General features: G+C 43.7%; 1 protein-coding gene across 2 annotated transcripts in view; it reads left to right on the top strand.

Annotated features, from left to right (window-relative positions):
• Positions 1–19790, top strand: part of LOC132998765 (zinc finger protein 609-like) — a 66852-nt gene that overhangs the window by 39667 nt on the left and 7395 nt on the right. For both annotated transcript variants that reach the window (XM_061068510.1, XM_061068511.1), the window contains exons 3-4: positions 6305–6530; positions 19214–19301. In XM_061068510.1, coding sequence (XP_060924493.1) covers positions 6305–6530; positions 19214–19301 — 314 coding nt within the window. The remainder of the gene's footprint in view (positions 1–6304; positions 6531–19213; positions 19302–19790) is intronic.

Raw genomic sequence — 19790 nt, forward strand, 5'->3', positions numbered from 1 at the left:
CAAGCGAGTGGGCTCTCAGGACTTGAAAGGGATTAAAGTCATTTTCTGTCCCGTTTTTTTCCTGTCCCTTATGTCACAATCAAATTAGAATATACTCATGTGTTTGTTTTCAGTTTGAGCTTAATGCTAATAACCGTGTTACTTCTATGCCCTCAATAACAGGACTCCCTTTAAAAGCCACCCAGTGATGTGATTGCATGATGATTACTAGATTCTCATTTGTCTTGAGTGGTTGTAATTTAAATGCTGTGCTTCTTAAATTCATTATGTGGATTAAACAACATAGCAGAGATTACCAGTCCTCCTTCCCTCCCCCACAACGTTTCTTCACTGGTTTTCAGTGGCCCTTGAAAGGAGCATCAACCATGGCCAGCTAGAAGTGTAATCTCTCTCTGCTGGCCCCCGACCTCAGTAACTCACCAAAGATATTAACAGGCTTTGTCCCTGGAGTCAAAAAGAATTACATATTGAAGCGGGAACACTGAACTTAGCCAACTAATAGCACTTCTGGAATGATTCCCTTTTACTTAATAATGGACCTCTGTGTCAGGAAGAATTGCATTTTCTCTTTTTTAAAGCCGGTGTTTTCTTTCATCAGATGTTGAGAATTGTGTTGGGTTTCCCAGGCTTTATCTCTTTCGTCCAATCGTTAAAAAATCGACCAGTTCCAGTTTATTCAATCATTTTCCTTCCAGCTCTTCATACATGATTACATTTAGATTCAGGTTGCTGTGTTGATGCCAAACAATTCTCAGTGCAACGTTGTGGCTTCAGCTTATGATGAACAGACCTTTTCCCGTTTAAACACATTTACAACAGGGTAACAACTAATCAGTTCATATGTCGTTTTAACAAACATATATTTTATTTTATGTTTCCTGACTCCTAGATAAAGTATTTCAATGGCCTTTTTTAATAGAATTCATAAATTGATAATGTACAAGTATTTCACCAGGCAGGTTGAGTAAACCACACGCTTGATTGCCTCCGAAGCAGCTTACGTGCATTAGCTTAACATCACATATGGATGTTGTTGTGTATTATTTCCACTTCATGGTCAGAGGTTGAGATGATGGAACCACATCTGGGGGCAGTCCGACTGTCACGGTCTGCGTTTCCTGACCTGATTTCAGAACCCTGCTTCACTCCCAGCTAGTGTCAACTGAAGGTCTCCGCTTCTGTTTAAAAGTAAATGCTGAATCCTCTCAGGCATGAATATCTGTTCCGGAACATCACTGTTACAGATTTCAAATCCAGTCTTTTAAGATAGAGCAGGATAAACAAACACGAGCAGAGTGTGTATGCACAAAACCATGGAAGCAGGTGGCGAAACTGCTTATGGTGTTTATTTTATTACAGGGCACTAATACAGAAAAAGCACCAGAAAGAAAACGTGTGATTCTACGGTCTAGAGGTGATGCATATTGAACTGCGGTTGCCGACGACATTCTCCGTGACCTGGAACAGCAGCTTCGTATCAACGGCTAAGCCATGACCACAACAAGCAGCCATAATCCTGTGTTGAACATGAGGTTATGTATGGAAGCGATAGAAGTCTGCACAAGGTCCATTGTTAGGATCGAGTATTGACTTTCTTCCCTTACGACCATTTTGCAGACAGTATTATCCGTATTACACATAACAAGGTCACAGGATAATTGTGTTTTTCACCACTCTGTATTCCCACTGCGTGACCGTGAACATATTCCACCAGACAAACAATCTGATCAGTTACAATTGATGATACAGTTCGGACAAATTATTTTCATGAATTATTCCTCGATACAAAATGATGTAGTTTTGCGCTAATTACAAAAAAAATAAAGACTTTTCTTATTTTTTTTCGATTTATTTAGTTCAGTTTATAGTGTAGAGTTTATTAATTATTTCAAGATTAATTTCCATTGGAAGAAATTGCTCAATTTAAGCCGCAGTTAATATTCATTACTCATTAATGTATTATCAGAAACTGAATTTCTCATTCATGCTTCAGTGTTTGTAGAAACACGTCACATTTTACATGTTTAGCCGAAACTGTTCTCCTCTAAATTAATAACTAATGGATGTGCTTGCTTAGCATTTGCAGACAAAGTGCACCAATTGTTCACGCTCTAGTTTATCTTGAATTTGTACCAAATTAAATGGTTATTTCCCGGGAAACTCTGAGGAGGTTATTTGAGAGATTAAGATTAAGCGCTATCAACAAATCATCCGGATCATTGATGGTGACATTGACTGAGTGTCATTTCTGCAGTTTTAGCAATTCAATATCAAGTAAATTTGTAATAGAGAAATAGCTATTTGTACATTTCAGTGGGTGTCAGAGGCAGGTTCACCAAAAAATGAAATTTCACTCTTTATCTACGCACCACCATGCTGTGGGTGGGTGAAGTGTTTGAGTCCACAAATACTTTTGGAGTCTCAAGGGTAAACAGCTTTGAAGCCAATCCAATCCAATTGAAGTAATCAATGTTTCAAACCTAATAAAACAGACGATAAAGATATCATGCCTCCATACTGCTCCTGTGGTGTCATCAAAGGTTCCGGAAGCCCCGACATTTATATTCGACTCGTAACTGCGTCATTCACACAACGTCTGGGGTAAAATGAAAGACTCAGCTCAATTTGGTCGACTGCATTCAAGTCCAACGTCGCACACATGCTAAGCCACCAGGACAGGTGTCTCAGTATGACACTGCCGCGTAATCCTTTCCTAATCCTCGCCCAAGATCAGTGCTCAGTTCCCTAATCCCAACTCTAATAAACAAGTTAAAGCTGAAGTTAATGTGTCCAGTAAAAAGTGCAGCCTGTGTCCGTCTGCCAAGAGGGAGTTATTGTGTGATTGCTGGAAATCCAGACAGAGTTCCTCTTCCGTCAGCTCTGTGAAATAAGCTCAACCCCAGTTAAAGATTCATAGGATTTCTTTTTTGCCAGCCAGTTAAACATTATTCTTGCCAGTGTGGCTTTCTGGAGGAGCTGGCACAGGGTTTGAGTTAAGAAAAGGTTTGCGTGACACTCGAGCATTGTGGTTTTGGAGGCGGTTTCAAAATCCGCCTGCAAAGTCTCGCAAGCAGGGAAGAAATCTTGGAATTTGGCACCGACCGAGTGCTGAGTAGAGCCTTGTGTAATCGGACAAGTTGTGTAGCTCACTCACATGTGGTTTTTCCCGAAACCCCGGACAAGACATCAGGCATTTCACTATGGAGGTTTGCATTCCTTAGCCCTGGAGCGCAGGCCCTTTTGTTCACTCATCCATTCACAGAACTTGGAAATGGAAATGAGTCGCATTGTTCTCCCACATTGTAAACTCGTCCCATTTCTGTTTTGATTCAAATCTAATTCGTTTATACGATTACAGAGAAAATTGTTACTTTACTGTGGCTTGTCACTTTTGATTGTGACAGCTGCAACAAACTAACTCCCTCGACTTTCAAGCTTCCCTGGTAACAACAAGATTTAAGTGGAAAATTCCAGTTAAAGCTCATCCAGGTACAGGAAACAGTGGAGTGAATCGTTCACTACCACCAGTATTCAGCATGTGAGTCATGATTAACATAAATTTTGTGTTATTGAAGTGTTATTTTCCTCAGGTCTTTTTAAATGAGCTGCAGACCTAGTTTAGGCTCCAGCCAGTTTCTATTGTGAAGGATTTGATTGTTTGAATGGAAGGAGAAAAAAAGGGAAAGCTAAAGGAGAGCGTTTTGAGTGGGTGGCGAGAAATGAGTTGTTTTGTTGTTTGTGGTTGGTCAGTAAAGGAAACACAGCTGAAGGTCGCTGGATTTACAGTTTTTAGCAGAAGATGTGTTGTGTTAAATGTCTAACAGCAGCTCAAAAAACACAACAACCCTTAATGTTTCTGCCCATGAGCACTTACAACACCTTTGTCTCTGGGTTTATTGATAAGTGGTATCCAACAGCAGGCGGCCGGATTTAAATGAGTTTAATAATATAAGCCTTGTAGCTTGTACCTAACAATGTAATAGAATAAATAGGTCATTGCCCGGCCATTACTCTGCCATTTAAGTTTGGTTCAGAAAAATACCCAAAAGGTCAGTTTCCAGAATGTCAACACGATGACTTGGAGGAGTTCAGTCAATTTGGAGGAGGCTCTGCCTGAACCTGTTTGCACCTTTCCACCGTGCGGCTGTCAGTCTGAGGCCGGGCTGGTTGTGTGGTCCTGTCTGCGACCCTCTGTGTCTCCATAAGGCCCAGGAACAGTGTGTGGTGACAGCTCGGCTGATTACCTGTCCTGTCTCATTCACTCAGCCGGCCTGCAGCTTGGCCGCATCGTGCATCAGAAAGTGACAGACAGTGATTATGATGTCGTTAGGCCTGACTCTCCGTTGCTCTCTGCACACATTAATTTGCCCGTCCTCCGAGCACCGGGAGAAATGGGCTATCCGTGCTCATTTCAGTAAACCGAAAAAAAGTCCAGAGCTAATATTGAATTTCATCAGGGACTAATGTTTGGTTTTCTAATGATTAATTTTGTTATCAATCCGTATCAGTCAAATCTAATTATGAGGAGGAAACACAGAATCATAAGTAGAGATTTTTATATATTTTTTACTTTGCATTTACTAAGCGAGTGTGCCAAAAAGTCGGATTTCAAGCATGACATACGAAAACAAATGGATGCATTCTTCTTCTTCAAAAAAAAAAACATAATTTAAATTCTGCAGTAATGGATCATGGTGATTTGTGCTTGTCAACGCCTGTCAAACCCCCATCCCCCCCACCCTCAATACACATCAACACTACTGCCTACGATGGCTAAAGGCAAAACTACTCAGAAACTAGCATTTATAGTTGTCAGTGGTTTTGCAAATCGCAGCAGGGCTTCAAGCTAAAGTCTTATGCTGCCATGGCAACAGGTTATTGCTCAGACGTGGATGTTAAGCAGATATAATGTTCTCCATCTTAGTTCAGTAGGAAAAATGGAAAAATATTGCCAGTGGGACTTATGGGAAAGTAATTAGTAGTGCATGATTTGAAAAATATAAAATACTGGACAAATTAGAAAGTTGGGTTCATCATCTGGGAACCGTGGGTGTAAATTCTGATATTTTCAAATGTGAACTGCCGTTGATGAGGAGAAAAGGGTCAGAGGACCAGTGAATTCCTCAGGATTTATCCTCTGGGGATCGTTAACATAAACGGCACCAATAGATTTGAGTCTGAACCCAAGTGATTGACCAACCAGCCGAGCAAGAGGCCAACGTATCCGTCCCTATAAGGATCCAAATGAAGCCGTGACTCTGTGACATCTGCAGCGTTAAGCTCTTTTAATTCTCCACATCACACTTTGCAGCAGTAAGTAGATTAGAACAATTATTTAAAGGGTGTGCACGCTTACAATCCAATGTGTCAATTGTTATTTGGTCTTCTAAGTCTAATTGGATCCAGTATTGGCAGCATACTCTCCAGCACCGAGTGGTTTATGCCCAATTAATAACTGTGTGGTGTTGGCTGCAGCGTGGCATTCCTCCCGCAGCTCAGTGCTAATGACTCGCAGTGCTTTGTGTGGAATGCTCTTGAATACAGAGCGTCCTGGTGTCACCGTGGCCCTTAAATCCCCATCAGTCTTCCAGCTTCTCCTTCCCACCTACACACTCTTCTCTACCTCCCGTCCTCTCTCGCACTTCTCCTCAGCTGCACTCATCATCCCCCATGCCTTCTTCCCTGTCCTTTTCATTTTTTGCGTTCTTCTAACGTAGTCCCGCCGGCTCCTCACTGCTGCCACAGTGTGTCAGAGCAGGTGGAATCAATTACTGACCCTCAGCAGCGCGCTCCCTGCCACAGCTAGCTCTTTAATTGAGGGAATTAATGAGTGATCAGTCTGTGAGATAATTCGGTGTCATGGATCTCGCTCGGCTGTGCGCGAGAGAAGGAGGCCGGGGGAGGGATTGTTTGACCAATCCTGCAGAACTAATTCTGTCCTTCCTCGGAGGTGGTCAGAGCGGTTCACGTGTCCCCAAACTACCTCCCCCCCCTCTCCGCTTGCTAATCGCCTCTCGGGTCGAGGAAAGACAAAGTGGCATATTACAACACTAACTGCAGCATCACCCTTTTTCTGGTGGTTTAAAAACAGCTTCTATGCTCGACCGCAGAAATACCAGAATGTCTTTCATGCGTTCAGCAGCGTTTTTCACTTCCTCTCGCTGTGGCATCCGTTGGCTGTATCTCAGCATCTGCTCTGTACATGTTTATACAGTGGTTCTGAAGTGTCTCATGTGTTTCTTCTCTCTCTCCCTCTCTCCCGCTCTCTCTCTCTCTCTCTCAACCCCCACTTCTCGCTTCACAGATGGAATCTCCTGTCTCCACGCCAGCCCCTCCCCCCCTCCACCTCCTGGCCGCAGTAGGCAACAGTGAGATTTCCTCGCCGTGTGAGCAGATAATGGTGCGAACACGCTCAGTGGCGGTGAACACATCCGATGTGGCCCTGGCTACCGAACCCGAGTGCCTGGGGCCCTGCGAGCCCGGTACCAGTGTCAATCTCGAAGGCATTGTGTGGCAGGAAACTGAGGACGGTAAGTGAAGTGGTTTTAAAAAAGCTTTGCAAGTGAAAATCTTCCCTGTGAAACAAGCCAGTGTTGGATTTTGATGGAAAAGAATATGAGATATTTCATTTTTTTTTTGCTGTTACCTTCCCTGTGTGGTTGCATTGAGATATCAACGACGTATTGGTTTTTCAAGGCTTTAATGAAGCCCCTGTAATTAAAAAAAAAAATCATCTTGCTGTCATTACTATACATATTTAGCCCATTAAAAGTAATTGGCTACGCAGTGATTGCCTCAGGAGCCGCTGATGGTCCTAATGTGGGTTTTAACAGCACACATGCTGCATTATAGTGCCAACAAGAACAGTTGTTGAAAGGAAAGTCTTAGGTGGCCTTGTTTTGCTTTTTTGCCGGAGTGTCTGCAGCGGGAGTTTGTGTTGCACACAGATATCTGCTCTCAACAACAAGCCTGGTAACACAAAGCCTTTTCTCTTTTTGGCAAGCCTTCCATTTGGGGAAAAGAGTTGGCTCCTCTCCTGGAGTGCAGTCCGAGTGAAATGTTCGGACCCTCTCTGGTTTTTTGTTTTTTTTACTCCCTTTGATCGAAGGCGTATTCAGCTTGCTTATTTTGAAGATGTATCACCGGCAACCATCGGGTTCTGCCGGGTCTGTAAAAAACAAACTGCCCTGGTTCTGTGTCGTGCATGTGAAATAATGCAAACACCTAATCTTCAAAGCGGCTCACGCTCAGGCGCTCGGCGGGAACGCTGGGTACAAATCGCCCACACATCCACAGCGCTGCTTGTTGGTTCACTTGGAGGAACTAAACAGAAAAGGGTCCCTGCCTCATCAACATTCCCAAAGCACAGTCCCTGCCATTGAGTGCCCCCCAACCCCCACCACCACCACCCCTCTCTTTCTCTCTTCTTCTTTTTTTTGATTTTTGCTCGGCCCCGGGCTGTGTCTGATTCACCCCTGTCCTCCTCTCTCTGTGTTGCGGCTCTTTTCTGTTACCAAGCATCCAGCCAGCCAGCCCCTTGACTCTGTTTCCAAGCAAACTGGGAAGAGAGAGAGAGTGCAAGGCAAAGGGTTTGGGCATGGAGGGGGGGAGGGGGCGATCGACAGGGGCTGCTTCTGTTAGTGACATAAACATGGCTCGGAGCCAGCACCAGCACTGTGTTTGTGCTCCCTCGTTCTCTGCCTCCCACAGAGTGATTGACCCTCCCCCTTCCCTTTCACAGTCCACGTCTGTCCTTTGCCTGCACTCACTCTCTCAAAGCTGCTATTTGGGCTGAAAGAGGCAGTGGTTTGGCCTGATGGAGCCTGTGCTTTCTCCTGATTCTACTCTATCTGGCTCAGTGGGGAGGAGGCTGCTGGGAGCTTTGGAGTGGTGTTAAGAGCCGTGTGGTGGAGAGGGAAGATAGCAGTGTGTTTTGTGGTTTGGGGGGGGGGGTGTTCTCTCTCTCTGCAGGTGTAACTCACAGGTTGTTATGGCCATCAGAGCTGGAAAGACCAGCAGGATCTCCTGAATCCAACTTCCTTTGCTCTCTTTGAAGCCTGGTTTCCATCCGAGACAAAACGTGCATCAGACACTCACAGAAACAGGCGATCTGTCTGATAACAGCAGCTGGGAAGTGGCCCTCAGATGACTCTAGTGTTTTTCTGTGAGAGATGTTCTGCAATGAATTTATTATGCTATTTTTAAGATATTACAGCTTTTTAATTGTTGACAGAATCGGCTTCTGTTTTGTGTTTAAAGACTGTAGCTACATTTTAGTTTTAAAACATATCACTGTTAGAAACCTGCCATCCACACTGCTCTGCAGATCGAGAGCCTAGCACAGAATCGTTTTTTGAAACACTTCTGGCCCAGTTTTAGTTTGACAGATCTAGGAAAAACTGAGACGATTGAAAAACATCGGCAACACTCTGTAAAATAGTCGTACGTAGGTTTCAACCAAAAACTATTTTGCTTCTTCAACGCTCTAGAACTGCAGTTGCCTTGTTCTTCCACTGGCAAGTGACGTTTTTAATGCGGCGAATAAGAAGTGATGTCTGGTAGTGAAGCATTTGCCAGAGTTGTCAGCAATTTGACAATATTTCATGCAGGAAAGTCCCACAACATTGACAAAGTCTGTCAAACGAGATTATAAATTCTATTGCAATCGCTCTCTGTAAGTATTTGTGCTTCAAAGGGTTTAGCCTGAGCCAGGTCGTTAAAATATTACAGCGATCATCACTTCCTTATGAGGTTAATTACATACAGTTGTTAATCTATTGTATGATTTGATCTCTTTATCGGCCGATACACAATCCAGGTGTTGGATAAGGTTGTTGATCTGATACGTAGATGCAGCCTGAGACTGCTGTGGTGGAAATGTGTGCAGTTTCTTTGTATATACAATTGTCACACATCTGTTTAGCTGGAGATATTTACAAGTAAGTCTGGACTGAGAGGTTCTAAAGAGACATTTCTCAACAACCTCTGTTGTATTAGATGTTTGCACACAACATTAAACAACACAAAGATGTGCATTCCTTCTACATCATTTGAACGGTACAAGCCCCCTAACAACCCACTGGCTGGTGTTCAACATGAAACAGACCCAGATGCTGCTCACATCAAACCGCACTGCCATTCTGTTGTTTTACCCTAAGAGACCTGCGAGAGCAGACTTCTCTCATTCTGGGGCAACGGAAACAAATGAGAACCAAATGAGGAAATCAAGCAAATCCAGGCAGAGTACCAGGGAAGAGCAACAACCAGAGGCCCCAAAGACATGGCAGAGGCATCCTGATTAGCAGTGAAGTAGAGCACTCCCCCACTTCTCTGCATGACAAGTCCCATATAGAGCTGTTTAGGCATGCACTGCATGTTTGCACGTTTCATTTAGCATGCCAACCAACAGCTGCTTCATCACCTCCGCCTCTCCGGCCTTGTGGGAGTAAATGAACAACAGGCTCCCAGTAATTGTCTGTGCCTCACCCAGCCCACCGAGTGCCATGAAAGAAACAGATGAGGAGGAAGCCGGCGACACCTCACAAAACACGATCACAGGAGCTGCACCTTTGTTCCCCGGCCGAATCCTGACTGACGGGGCCCACATAAATTGTTCACCCTGTGTAATCTGAGCTCACACGTAGCAGACACCTTTACTCCAATCTTCCACCATTTAATTGGCAGCCTGGGTTTTTATGTGGATTGCCGCATGAACCAAATAGCCCAGACTGTTTGACATTTTATGCCGAAAAAACTGGAAAAATAGAAGCTGAGGCAAAGTGAGTCCGTGTCAGTCTGGGAGTGAGTAGAGTGTAGACAGAAGCGGGGGGGGGGGGGGGGGGGGAGGGAGCCATGGTATTTTAAGGCCCGGCACTGACACAAATCCCCTCAGCGTAGACGCGGCAGCGGCAGCTCCCAGGGTCGTGCTGGCAGAGCGACGGGCCAACCCCTCCCAGGCTTAGCATGCTGATACCTCCAAATGTCATCTCCAAAATGCTGCTGAAGTTTGTTGCTCTTGAAACGCAGCCCGGAACGCCTTGGCTCCTGTTCCAGGGTACAGGGAGCAAAGGGGGGGAGGGGGACCCCTTCGGCCAAGCCCCCCCCACCCCCAGCCTCTCACACACCGACCCTCCTGCACCCAGCGGGCGATTTCCCAGAGCAGGTCCCACAGCTTCTTAAGCTCCGTAATAGATAAATAATGCAGGCTGTTTGTGATAAATGTTTGTCTCGTGGATTATTGATGCGACGCATATTACATCATTGTAGCAGAGCTGGAGTGGGCTTTAGCACAGGAGTAAAAAGCTGAATAGAACAGAGGTCAGTGTGAATCGGATATTCCTGTACAAACATTTGAGAGATGTTTTTTAGTTTTTTTTCTTTATTTCTCCAAGCCTGTCAGGGAATTGAGGAGGAGAGGGGGGGGTGTATTGGATGAAAAGAGCCCTTGGCTGTGTAGCTCACTTGCCAGTCATGCTTGCTTGCTCTTTTGGAGACCACCTGTCAGTGGCCTCATGGAAATGTTTTTACAAAGGCGAGTGGTGGCTGCTCTCTGTGAACTCTGTGTAGAAACGGCCCTTGAAATAAGAGCGAGTATTGTCAGGGGGCCTGTAGTGGAAAAAAAAAAAAAACAGAAAGAAGTTGAAGTGAAAAATCCATCACAAAGGACCTAACTTCTGTTAACTGTAGAGGACACTGAAGGAAGAACAAAACGAGACAACCTCCCACTCTGTGGATTTTTACCATTTACCAGTTCCTCAGCCATGTTAACTTTCCACTCGACCAAGCTTGTAAGAGTGGAAGTGAAGATGTTGTCAAGATTTCGCAAATGCAATATGGATGACTCACCACCATTTGAGGGAGGAGACCTGTCATGTTACTCAAAAGTATCGTCCCCGAGTTGCGTTACCAAGATGGCACCTGAGTGAATCAAATCCCTTAACAGAGACTTGGTTCCCTTTTCTTATTGGCTGAAAACTGCATTTTTCCTTAGCACTTTAATGCTCTAGAAACATAAATCATATGCCTGGAGGACCTGTAGGCTTTGCTAGTGGTTGTCACAAGGTATCATGTTTGCTATATAAACGTCAACAACCGCTTGAGTAATGCGCCTTTGGCAGAGTTGTCTCATAACCACGGCACCATCTCCTTTAAGGGGAAAAACACCAGAGGGCTTGTTTTAACAGAGATTTACCTAAGTGACATTTGGGGAAACTGCTCCCTGCCTCACTACAGTTTATTTACAACATTAAAGGGATTTAAAGAAGGTAGAGACGTCAAATATTTATTTTTAAGGCTGCTGCATGCATGGCTGCTGCTTTGTGATCTTCTCCCAACTGTAAGAGTAAACATGTAGTGATTCTGTGGAGGGAGACACTGCTGCATGCGGCTGATAATGCCGCGTGGATGTGGAAGGCATACTAATGCTCCCTTCCTTTGCCTCTTGGTGGTAGGAGAGAATTGACCTTCTCACAGGCTGTTATTCTTGTCAGCGAGAGTGACTTTGCACTTTTTACCTCCAGTGAACTGGGATGCAGCCTGAACTTTTCCGATAGGGCTCCCTTGAATGTGCTCAAATTTGAAATGAAATCATCAATCATAGCCCCGTCTCATTTTCTGGGACATTGACTGTACTGTATTTGCCACGATAGGGCGTGTTTATGATGTTTATTTCTTTGCGTAATCTTTTGGCAGCTATTTAAAATTCAAAATGGGCTTAATTTGAAAAGTGTGTCGTGTGTTGCTGGGTTGCAACACATTGAGATATATATTATACTCTACATGCAGAGCTTTGCAGGGAGCTAAACAACAAATTGATGATGGAGACTAGAAAGCTAAATATGATGAAACATACTTATCATTCCACCAGAATCTTTGTGTGTTTCCAGCAGAGACACATGGAAGAAGCAGATTCTCAGGTTGTCTAGCTCTAAGTAGCTGCAGCCATACTAATACATTTTTATTTTAAAACATCCTTGTCAAACAATCTCTGAGCGTTTTAGGTTTGTGTGAGTATTATATCATACGCATACTAACATACTAGTAAATGTGTATCACAGGACTGGGCGTGTGTGCGTTTGTGTGCCAGTTTGAACAGGAAGTAGATTTTCCACAGTTGCAGTGGGTTGCCTTATCACAGAAAGCAAAAAAAATAAAATAGGAAGGGCTTCTTTTTTCTTTAACCGACAACAAGTGTAACTGTTGCTAAAATAGCTCGGCTCCTCCTACTACAATGAAACCAGAGAGTTTTAAAACCAAAAAGCCACCGACCACGTTTTCAACTCAGACCTCTCTCGTGTTTTGTTTTTTTTGCAGAGTTTGAGAATGTAACCATCCTTAAAATCAAATTAGTTCTTTATAAATCTAATGTTGAAAAACTCGGCCCTTCAATTCAAGATTTACTATGACATGCAAATGAACAAAGGGCTTAAAATACCACAAACACTAGATTCCACTCCACAACCACTCCAGTGCTATTAGCGGCGCATACAGTTTGCACTAAATTCCTGTCGGCTCAGGATTTAAGATAAGGTCAGTCGGCACACTGACATAACGGGACAAGCTCGGCTTCATTTTATGCACCAAGAGTGCGGAAACCCTCTTAAAATGGACTGTGGGAAACATGCTCAGACACTTGAATGCTCAAACGCTTCATTTATCAAAGTTACAGTTATTGCTTGTGGCAGCACCCGGCTATCTTTTATCTCCTCCCCATAATGAATACTGACACTATTTTTTCTCATTGTTCTCACTTCCTTGTCCACATGCAACCTTGATGAGTGGGTGCTGTTAGTGCAGAGCAAATGGGATGAGGACAGCACTGCTTTCCATCAGGATACGGGGGTGGGGGGTTGTGAAATCTGTCAATAATTACATTCGTCATCTGACTGTGTACAAAAGATGATAATGGCAAGCGCTGGTAATCGTTCGTGTAATTATTTTTTTCCTGGCCCTCGCCTTGTTTAACTTCCCACTCGTTAAATGTTAAAGGACAAATAGAAAACCCTTTAATTTGATATTTGCGGGTAACAGGCATTTTCTGTCACGCTCAATCATTACACAGAAGTGATCTCCCGTTTGCAGAGACAACAAAGGCATTTTGACAAGGTCAGTCAGTGAAAATGCCATTAACCCCGCTGAATGCATGTTGAGCCGGAGCAGAGCAGAGGTCAGCCAGTGAACCCAGCCCCCCCCCCCCCCCGCACCACCACCAGCAGCAGAGAGCTTGATATTTTGGCCCCTCTGCAACCTAATGAAATGGGTTAACGTGGGAGGATGGGGGAGTTCCAGAGCTGAAGGGAGCAGTCATCCATGCAGTCGACCGCCTACTCCCGACTTCATTCTCCCTCCCTTGCATTACCCTCTTGTTGGAGTGATCCTACACAAGCAGGCGGAGGAGTTGTGCAGCCGAAGGAAAGTTGCCGTTTGTTGTTCGACAGCACTGAGAGGAAGCGAGTGGTGAAATTACAGACCAGCTCCTCTCATTAATGTGAGCTTCACTCAGCTGTCCTGGGTGACCCTAATAAGGCTGTCACAAAGGGGAGATTGGGTGGAGTGGGGGGGTGCAGGGAACTGGGTTTGCTCCAAATCACTCCGACCTCTTTCCTTCACCTCACAGCAACCCTCCTCCTGGAGAACAAATCCCAAATGAGCCGCACTTCCAAAGAGCAAGTTTTTATTTCCTGACCGTTGAACCGGAGTCTGTTTCTTCTCCTGAAACCGATCCGCTGAGTAAAGAGAGAAATCGTGTCTCTCAAACAAAACAAAAACAAAACATGGAGCTCCCTGTGCATAAACAAATGAGCATGAATGGAAAGTCGTCTCAGTTTCTTCGTGTAATTTCCTCTCCGCCACAGGGAAATTTGTTTGGGTTATTTTGTCAAGGGCTTTCCATGTTTAGACTGACTTGACTTTGACATCTTTGTTCCGACAGCTTGAAAATCTTTCCTCGGATGAAAGTGTAACTCATCTGGCTCTGAGCAATGAAACTTAATCTTTGTCTTTTTTTATGTGTCCGTGAGCATATTTTCATGACGTTACCAAGAATTCCTGCGAGTTCAGATTCCCACTGTAAAGACCCCGAAGTAGACCAGTGAAACCACTGTGTTGTGATTTATGTCAAATGCAACATGAATTTCAATCTGGCTGTTCTGACAGCGACCGCATAGCCACAGATCAGATATGAATCAGATCTAGGACCACATATGTCACAGTGGCCTAGATTTAATATGGAAAAAATAACGTTTGGTCTGTTGAGACGTATGTGGAAAAATACAGATCAGAGCAACCCGGAGGCCGACATCTTTTTATTGGGGCCACTTCAGCATTTAATGTAACTATCACAAGCTCTGCATTGTTTTTAACTGCTAAATTGCTTATTTAGTTTTATCAGTCAAATGGTTGTGTAGTAAAGAAATGTCAATGTTAAATAAGACTAAAGTAATGACGAGAGACTGTACATTTACTTACTAAAAAATAGGGGTAGGAATTGGCAAAAATGTGACGTTTCAATAGTATTGCGATACTGTAAGTATTGCGATTCATGTCCCCCATATTATTCAAAGGCATTACAAAAAATGAGGAAAATAAGACTGCTCAACTCACTTCAAATGTCACATTTAATTCTGTGAACAACATTGTCTTCTACACATTAACTGAAGTGCAAAAACCAAGAAAGGGTAGTGCAAAAACTTTGTCCTTGAACATTCAGGACACAGGACCTTTGTAATTATTTTCTGAATAGGAGACCTCTCACATGAACACTGAGCTCCCAGCACATAACTTACAATTATTTAAATACAATACAGTTACATAAAGCAGACATAATAGAGTAACATAAACCTGAGAATAATCATATAAATAAGAGTAACCTAGAGCTTCAATCAAATTGAGAAAAATAAACCAATGTGTACTACTAGAGTCCAGTCCAGTTGGCTGCAAGGTCATGACCCAAAATGTTAAATTCATTTGGGAATATTGGCATTTTTGTTCAGAAAAAGGAGTTGGTCAACATGCTCAGATGTTAAAGTGCTCCTCTGGGCTGTTACATATATAATTGTAAATAAAGTATTAAAAAAAATATATATAAATATTGCAATACTTTGTGCTACAGTATCGATATAATCGCGGGCGCAAAATATCGCGATACTGAAAGGAATCGATTTTTTCCCCCACCACTAATAATGACGAGAGACTGTACATTTACTTATAAGAAAACTAGTCAACACATTCATTCAAAACTATGATGAAAATAATCAATGGGATATTTACAAATGTATCAATTAGAAGTTACAGTAACCCAATAATAAAGAATGATTTTTCAAACATCTGTTATTATTACTACTAAGTAAGAGTAATCAAAGCTGTATTTACCTCAGACTTTTCAGAGTTAAACTCTATTGGCTGGTAATTTACTCACATGCAATTTCCTTAAGCCTCGTCTACACCACTGTGGGTATTTATTTTTTTACAGAATACTAAACATCTCTATCCAGACGTGAACACACAAACAACTACAGACCTTGAATCGTGCCAGGCCATTAGGTGTCAAATACTAGAGAAGAACGCTTTGTCCACATAACATTGGGCGAGGCAGACGTCTGTGAAAGCTGATAATGTGGCTCAGTAATGCTTTAATTAGACCTAGCAGTCCTAACCAAACATAATGAAACCGGTATGCAGCGCACTGAAAAGCCTTCGACGTTTGTGGTAAATTAATCGAGCATGAAGTGGAGAAATATTTTCGAGCCCGTTACTATTTTTTGTTTTAGCAGCACTCCCTTTTGAGTTCAGATGCTTCCACATCTCTTTTGAATGTCCTTGAGATGTCCCACATAACCAGAAAGGAACTACTTTATTAGACTGCCTTAGAAGATCTGAGGTGACCCAGCAGCCAGGGGCCACTGTGACGGGATTACAGAGTTCCTCGGCTTCGACATGGGAGGGTGGCCAGGAGGAAGCCGAGGAACACGACAGTTAGTGTCTATAAAAAGGCATGTCGGAGATTCTGAGCCTGGAGCAAAGACATAAATGTTGGGAAACTTGAGCTATTGTCCTATAATGGTAACCATTACAGGGTCTTCTGAGGCATGTTTTTTAGTGATGGTGGTTGTATATGTCCAGCAGCAGTATATATTAGTGCATTTCAATTTGGAGATGGGTGTCTTAAACAGACTCGTCTTAAACTACCAGCGCTCGTGGGCATACCTCGACTTTGAGAGAAGAGAGAGCTGATACAGAACCTGAGCTCAGTTAGATCCAACCTGATGGACACAGGAATTGTTTGACCTGATCCAAAATGTGGTCGAACGCTGCAGGAGAGAGAACTGACCCACCAGGAGCAGTATGATGTCCTGCCAATTCTAAAGAGCTGCAAAACAATAATTATAATGTCCTAAGAAATGATCTTAAGCCAAGGAAAGTATGAATTGTTTATATGCTTGTTAGGATAATTTATATCGTTTTCACCACCCACAATAACTCTCTGTAGTCAACAAGGCTAGAGATGGAAAAATAGTCAATTTTCTAAGCAATTTAATATCTTTGAAATACATTGGGATGTCATGGAGCATAAATCTTGTATACTCCAGACTTTTGCTGAAATGAGCTCCACTTGGACACTGAGCATATTGACACAGTGAGATTTGACCCTCAGCAGTAGAACAAGACCCAACCCGATTAGACTGAGTGGAATTGGGACCTGTTCCGTTCCGCTCCTGAGTCGGGTCTCGTTTCTACAGAACCGTGTGGACCCATTAATCATCTGGACTCTGGCAGCTGAACACAACGTCAATTGTCCTGCTACTTTTTCCAAAATGAACAGAAAATATGTTTAACAAATCTTGTAATAACATTAAGGAAGAAGCACATGAGTTTGATAGTCGCTTGTGATGGGATCTCACTTTCCCGCATGCCAATAAACAAGTCGTACATCATGGCGCTATACGATAACAGCAAAATGCATTGTTTTCAGTCGGTCCGCTCCGTTATTGACATGTGTTGGTCCATGTGTTGGTTTGTTTGTGTTTATTAGAGAGCAAGCGGGCGAGAGAGTAGGACAATGTCTGTCTGAGCGAGTCAATGCACCGCTCTGCAATTAAACTTTATTCTAAAAAAATATGGAAAATCAATATGCAACGGTTAAAGTTGATACTGTAGCTGGGGCCACAGATAAATCAATGGATGTGAAGCACTGTGAAGTATTTTTGGGTTCATTGTGAAACTGCAGCAGGCCAGAGGACCTCAGTTGATAGGCCGGGGCTTCTATACGACCCAGGAAACATTCGCACACTGCTAAAAAGAATGTGGCCATCTCTGAATGCTGCTGAGTGATCAGATCTCAGATGAGCCTTCGATGTTCGCACCTCAATTTAAAGATGTCCTCTTGTGATCGGATGTCTGAACAGGGCCGTAAAAGACTTGATGCTAATTTAAAATCATTTAAGACTTTCAACAACTCCTGGTTTATTTCAAAACCCCCCCTCCTCACGAGAGAAAGCACATCGTGAAAGGCGAGTCATTCATCCAGTCAGTCATTCACTCGCCATGCCTTGATTTACATCCCGCCACCACCAGCTGCCAGAGCCATTTTGTGGTGGAGTGTTAGGACGGCTTAGGGGGGGACGGGCCGTTGAAGGCATTTTTAGAAAAGGTCTGGGTTTCTTTAATGTGACGGATAAACTGAACTTGAGGACCTCTCCACTCAACCCGTGCACGCAAACCATCATGAACAGTTGGATCTAGCCTTGACCAAGCACTCACGTTGTTAGACCATAGAGTGAAGGACGAGTCTTCTGGCCAAGTGTCAGCAGGTTCCTGTAAACATATATGAATACCTTTTTATACACTCGCTGCTATACGCCAGAGGCAGCAAGAGAAAAATGAGGTCTGAACGATGACTTGTGTGTAGGAGGGAAGGAGATTGTAAGCCGGGGATGGTTATACCACTGAAAAGAGGAAATGAGGGTGAAGGAGAGAGGAGAAAAAAGGGGGGTGAGCAAGAAAGGTTTCCTAAGCTAATAAAATGCTTGGAGAGATGGAAGCTGCCAGCCAGCATTCCTGTGCCATTAGATAAGTTCGCTCACTGCAGCCTCCAGTTTCTCTGCAGTGCTGAAGTGGCAAACTGAGGTCACCACTGGGGAGTGAGGGGGGGATGGTGGGTGCAATAAATCCACAGTGTTTTTCAGCACGGTCGTTGCTCTTAATCCTCCGAAGCTGTTTGGTTGATGATTTACTTGAACATTTTAGTGGCAAAATCTGCACTCGGCCGTGTCGCAGTTCAATGTACACAGTGCAGGGATTTGGTTGAGTGATTTTGTGCAAATCTGCACATTTGTGGGCATCTCAGTGACTTACAGTCTGTTGCCAAGTGGAGAGTGTTCGGTTCCTTAAAGAGAGAGAGAGACATTTGTAGAGGGACTAAATTTAGATTTCAAATGCAAGGTCGGGTATCTCGCTCAGCACAGGTCGGATTGTGTAGCTCACACCCAGTGCTACCAAATTCACACTTGCCAAATGGCAACACAGAAGCGTCTAAGTGTGACGGATTGCAGCAATTCCAAGGAAGTCAAGGATCTTTTCTTGCACACTCGGTTATAAGCTGTCAAACTGAACCATTGACATTGAAATGGTGTAACCCGGGAGCTGCTCGCTTGTTTTTTAAGGAGGCTTCAGTGGTTGATCCATATTATCCCCGAGGTAGAACATTTCTGGGCTGCAAAGTGAGACGGAGGACTATTAAAAAAAATATTTGCCTCCAAATAATTCTCCTTGAGGGAAATCTCCCTTTGTCTGTGAGATGGCTTATTTAAATGGAAACGGAGAGACGGAGTATTCCCTCGTAACCTCGGTGTGATCATTCTCAGTGAGACCCTCTGCCAGTGTTTCATATACGTTCTATAATACTGACTGCATCTGAGGGTGTTCCAAGTCGTTTAGAAGATATGTCAGCCTTGCCCCTGCGGCTTTACTGTGTGATGGCGATTAAAATAGGATCTGGGGGATTGTATAACTGCCGTGCATGTGACACCCTTTAGCAAAGATCAACATGCTGATGCAGCAGATAGTGTGCTCACACGGTGCACGCAGTAACACAGGAATCTCACCGCACAACATTTTCTCTTGGGTTTTAATAAGGAAGTGTATTTCTTGTGTGTAATTTGTATTATTGACGGTGTTAACACAAACTTAATGACCTGTTTGATTCTCTGTCTCCCAGGCATGCTGGTGGTCAATGTTACCTGGAGAAACAAGACGTACGTGGGAACCCTTTTGGACTGCACTCGCCATGACTGGGCTCCCCCCAGGTAAGGAGCCTTTGTAATTCCTCTGGAGAATGCAGCGGGGGGGCGGGGATATTGAGATATGCATCGTGTAATCTTCACTTGTTATGTTAATGATTCATCACTTGTTAGGTGTTGTTTAAACTACTCTGCTACATCCACGGGGTTCGCATAATCACTGCACTGTACCGAGAATTCACTGTCACACATGGTAGTTGTAAATGTCAAGGTAGAGGAGCCGTGATTACTATGACTCACTGATGCATTCGCTGTATCCGGGCTGCACTCGCTCTCTTAACCTTTTCATATTCTCTGGGATATGAATCTGCTGCAATAGAATTCAACTCAAGGATATAATGCACCTATTTACCAGTGTGCAGTTGGACCTTCCAGGTCCGTGTTGGTCTTTATCTCGAGCCTAGAGAAACAGGATTCACTGGAAAAGGCTGATATCCCAGGAGGAGTCAGTAGAAATAGAAAGCTACTCTAACAAGCCAGATTGCAGAATCCAAT

Source organism: Limanda limanda, chromosome 3 (genome assembly GCF_963576545.1).
Source record: "Limanda limanda chromosome 3, fLimLim1.1, whole genome shotgun sequence".
Lineage (NCBI taxonomy): Eukaryota > Metazoa > Chordata > Actinopteri > Pleuronectiformes > Pleuronectidae > Limanda > Limanda limanda.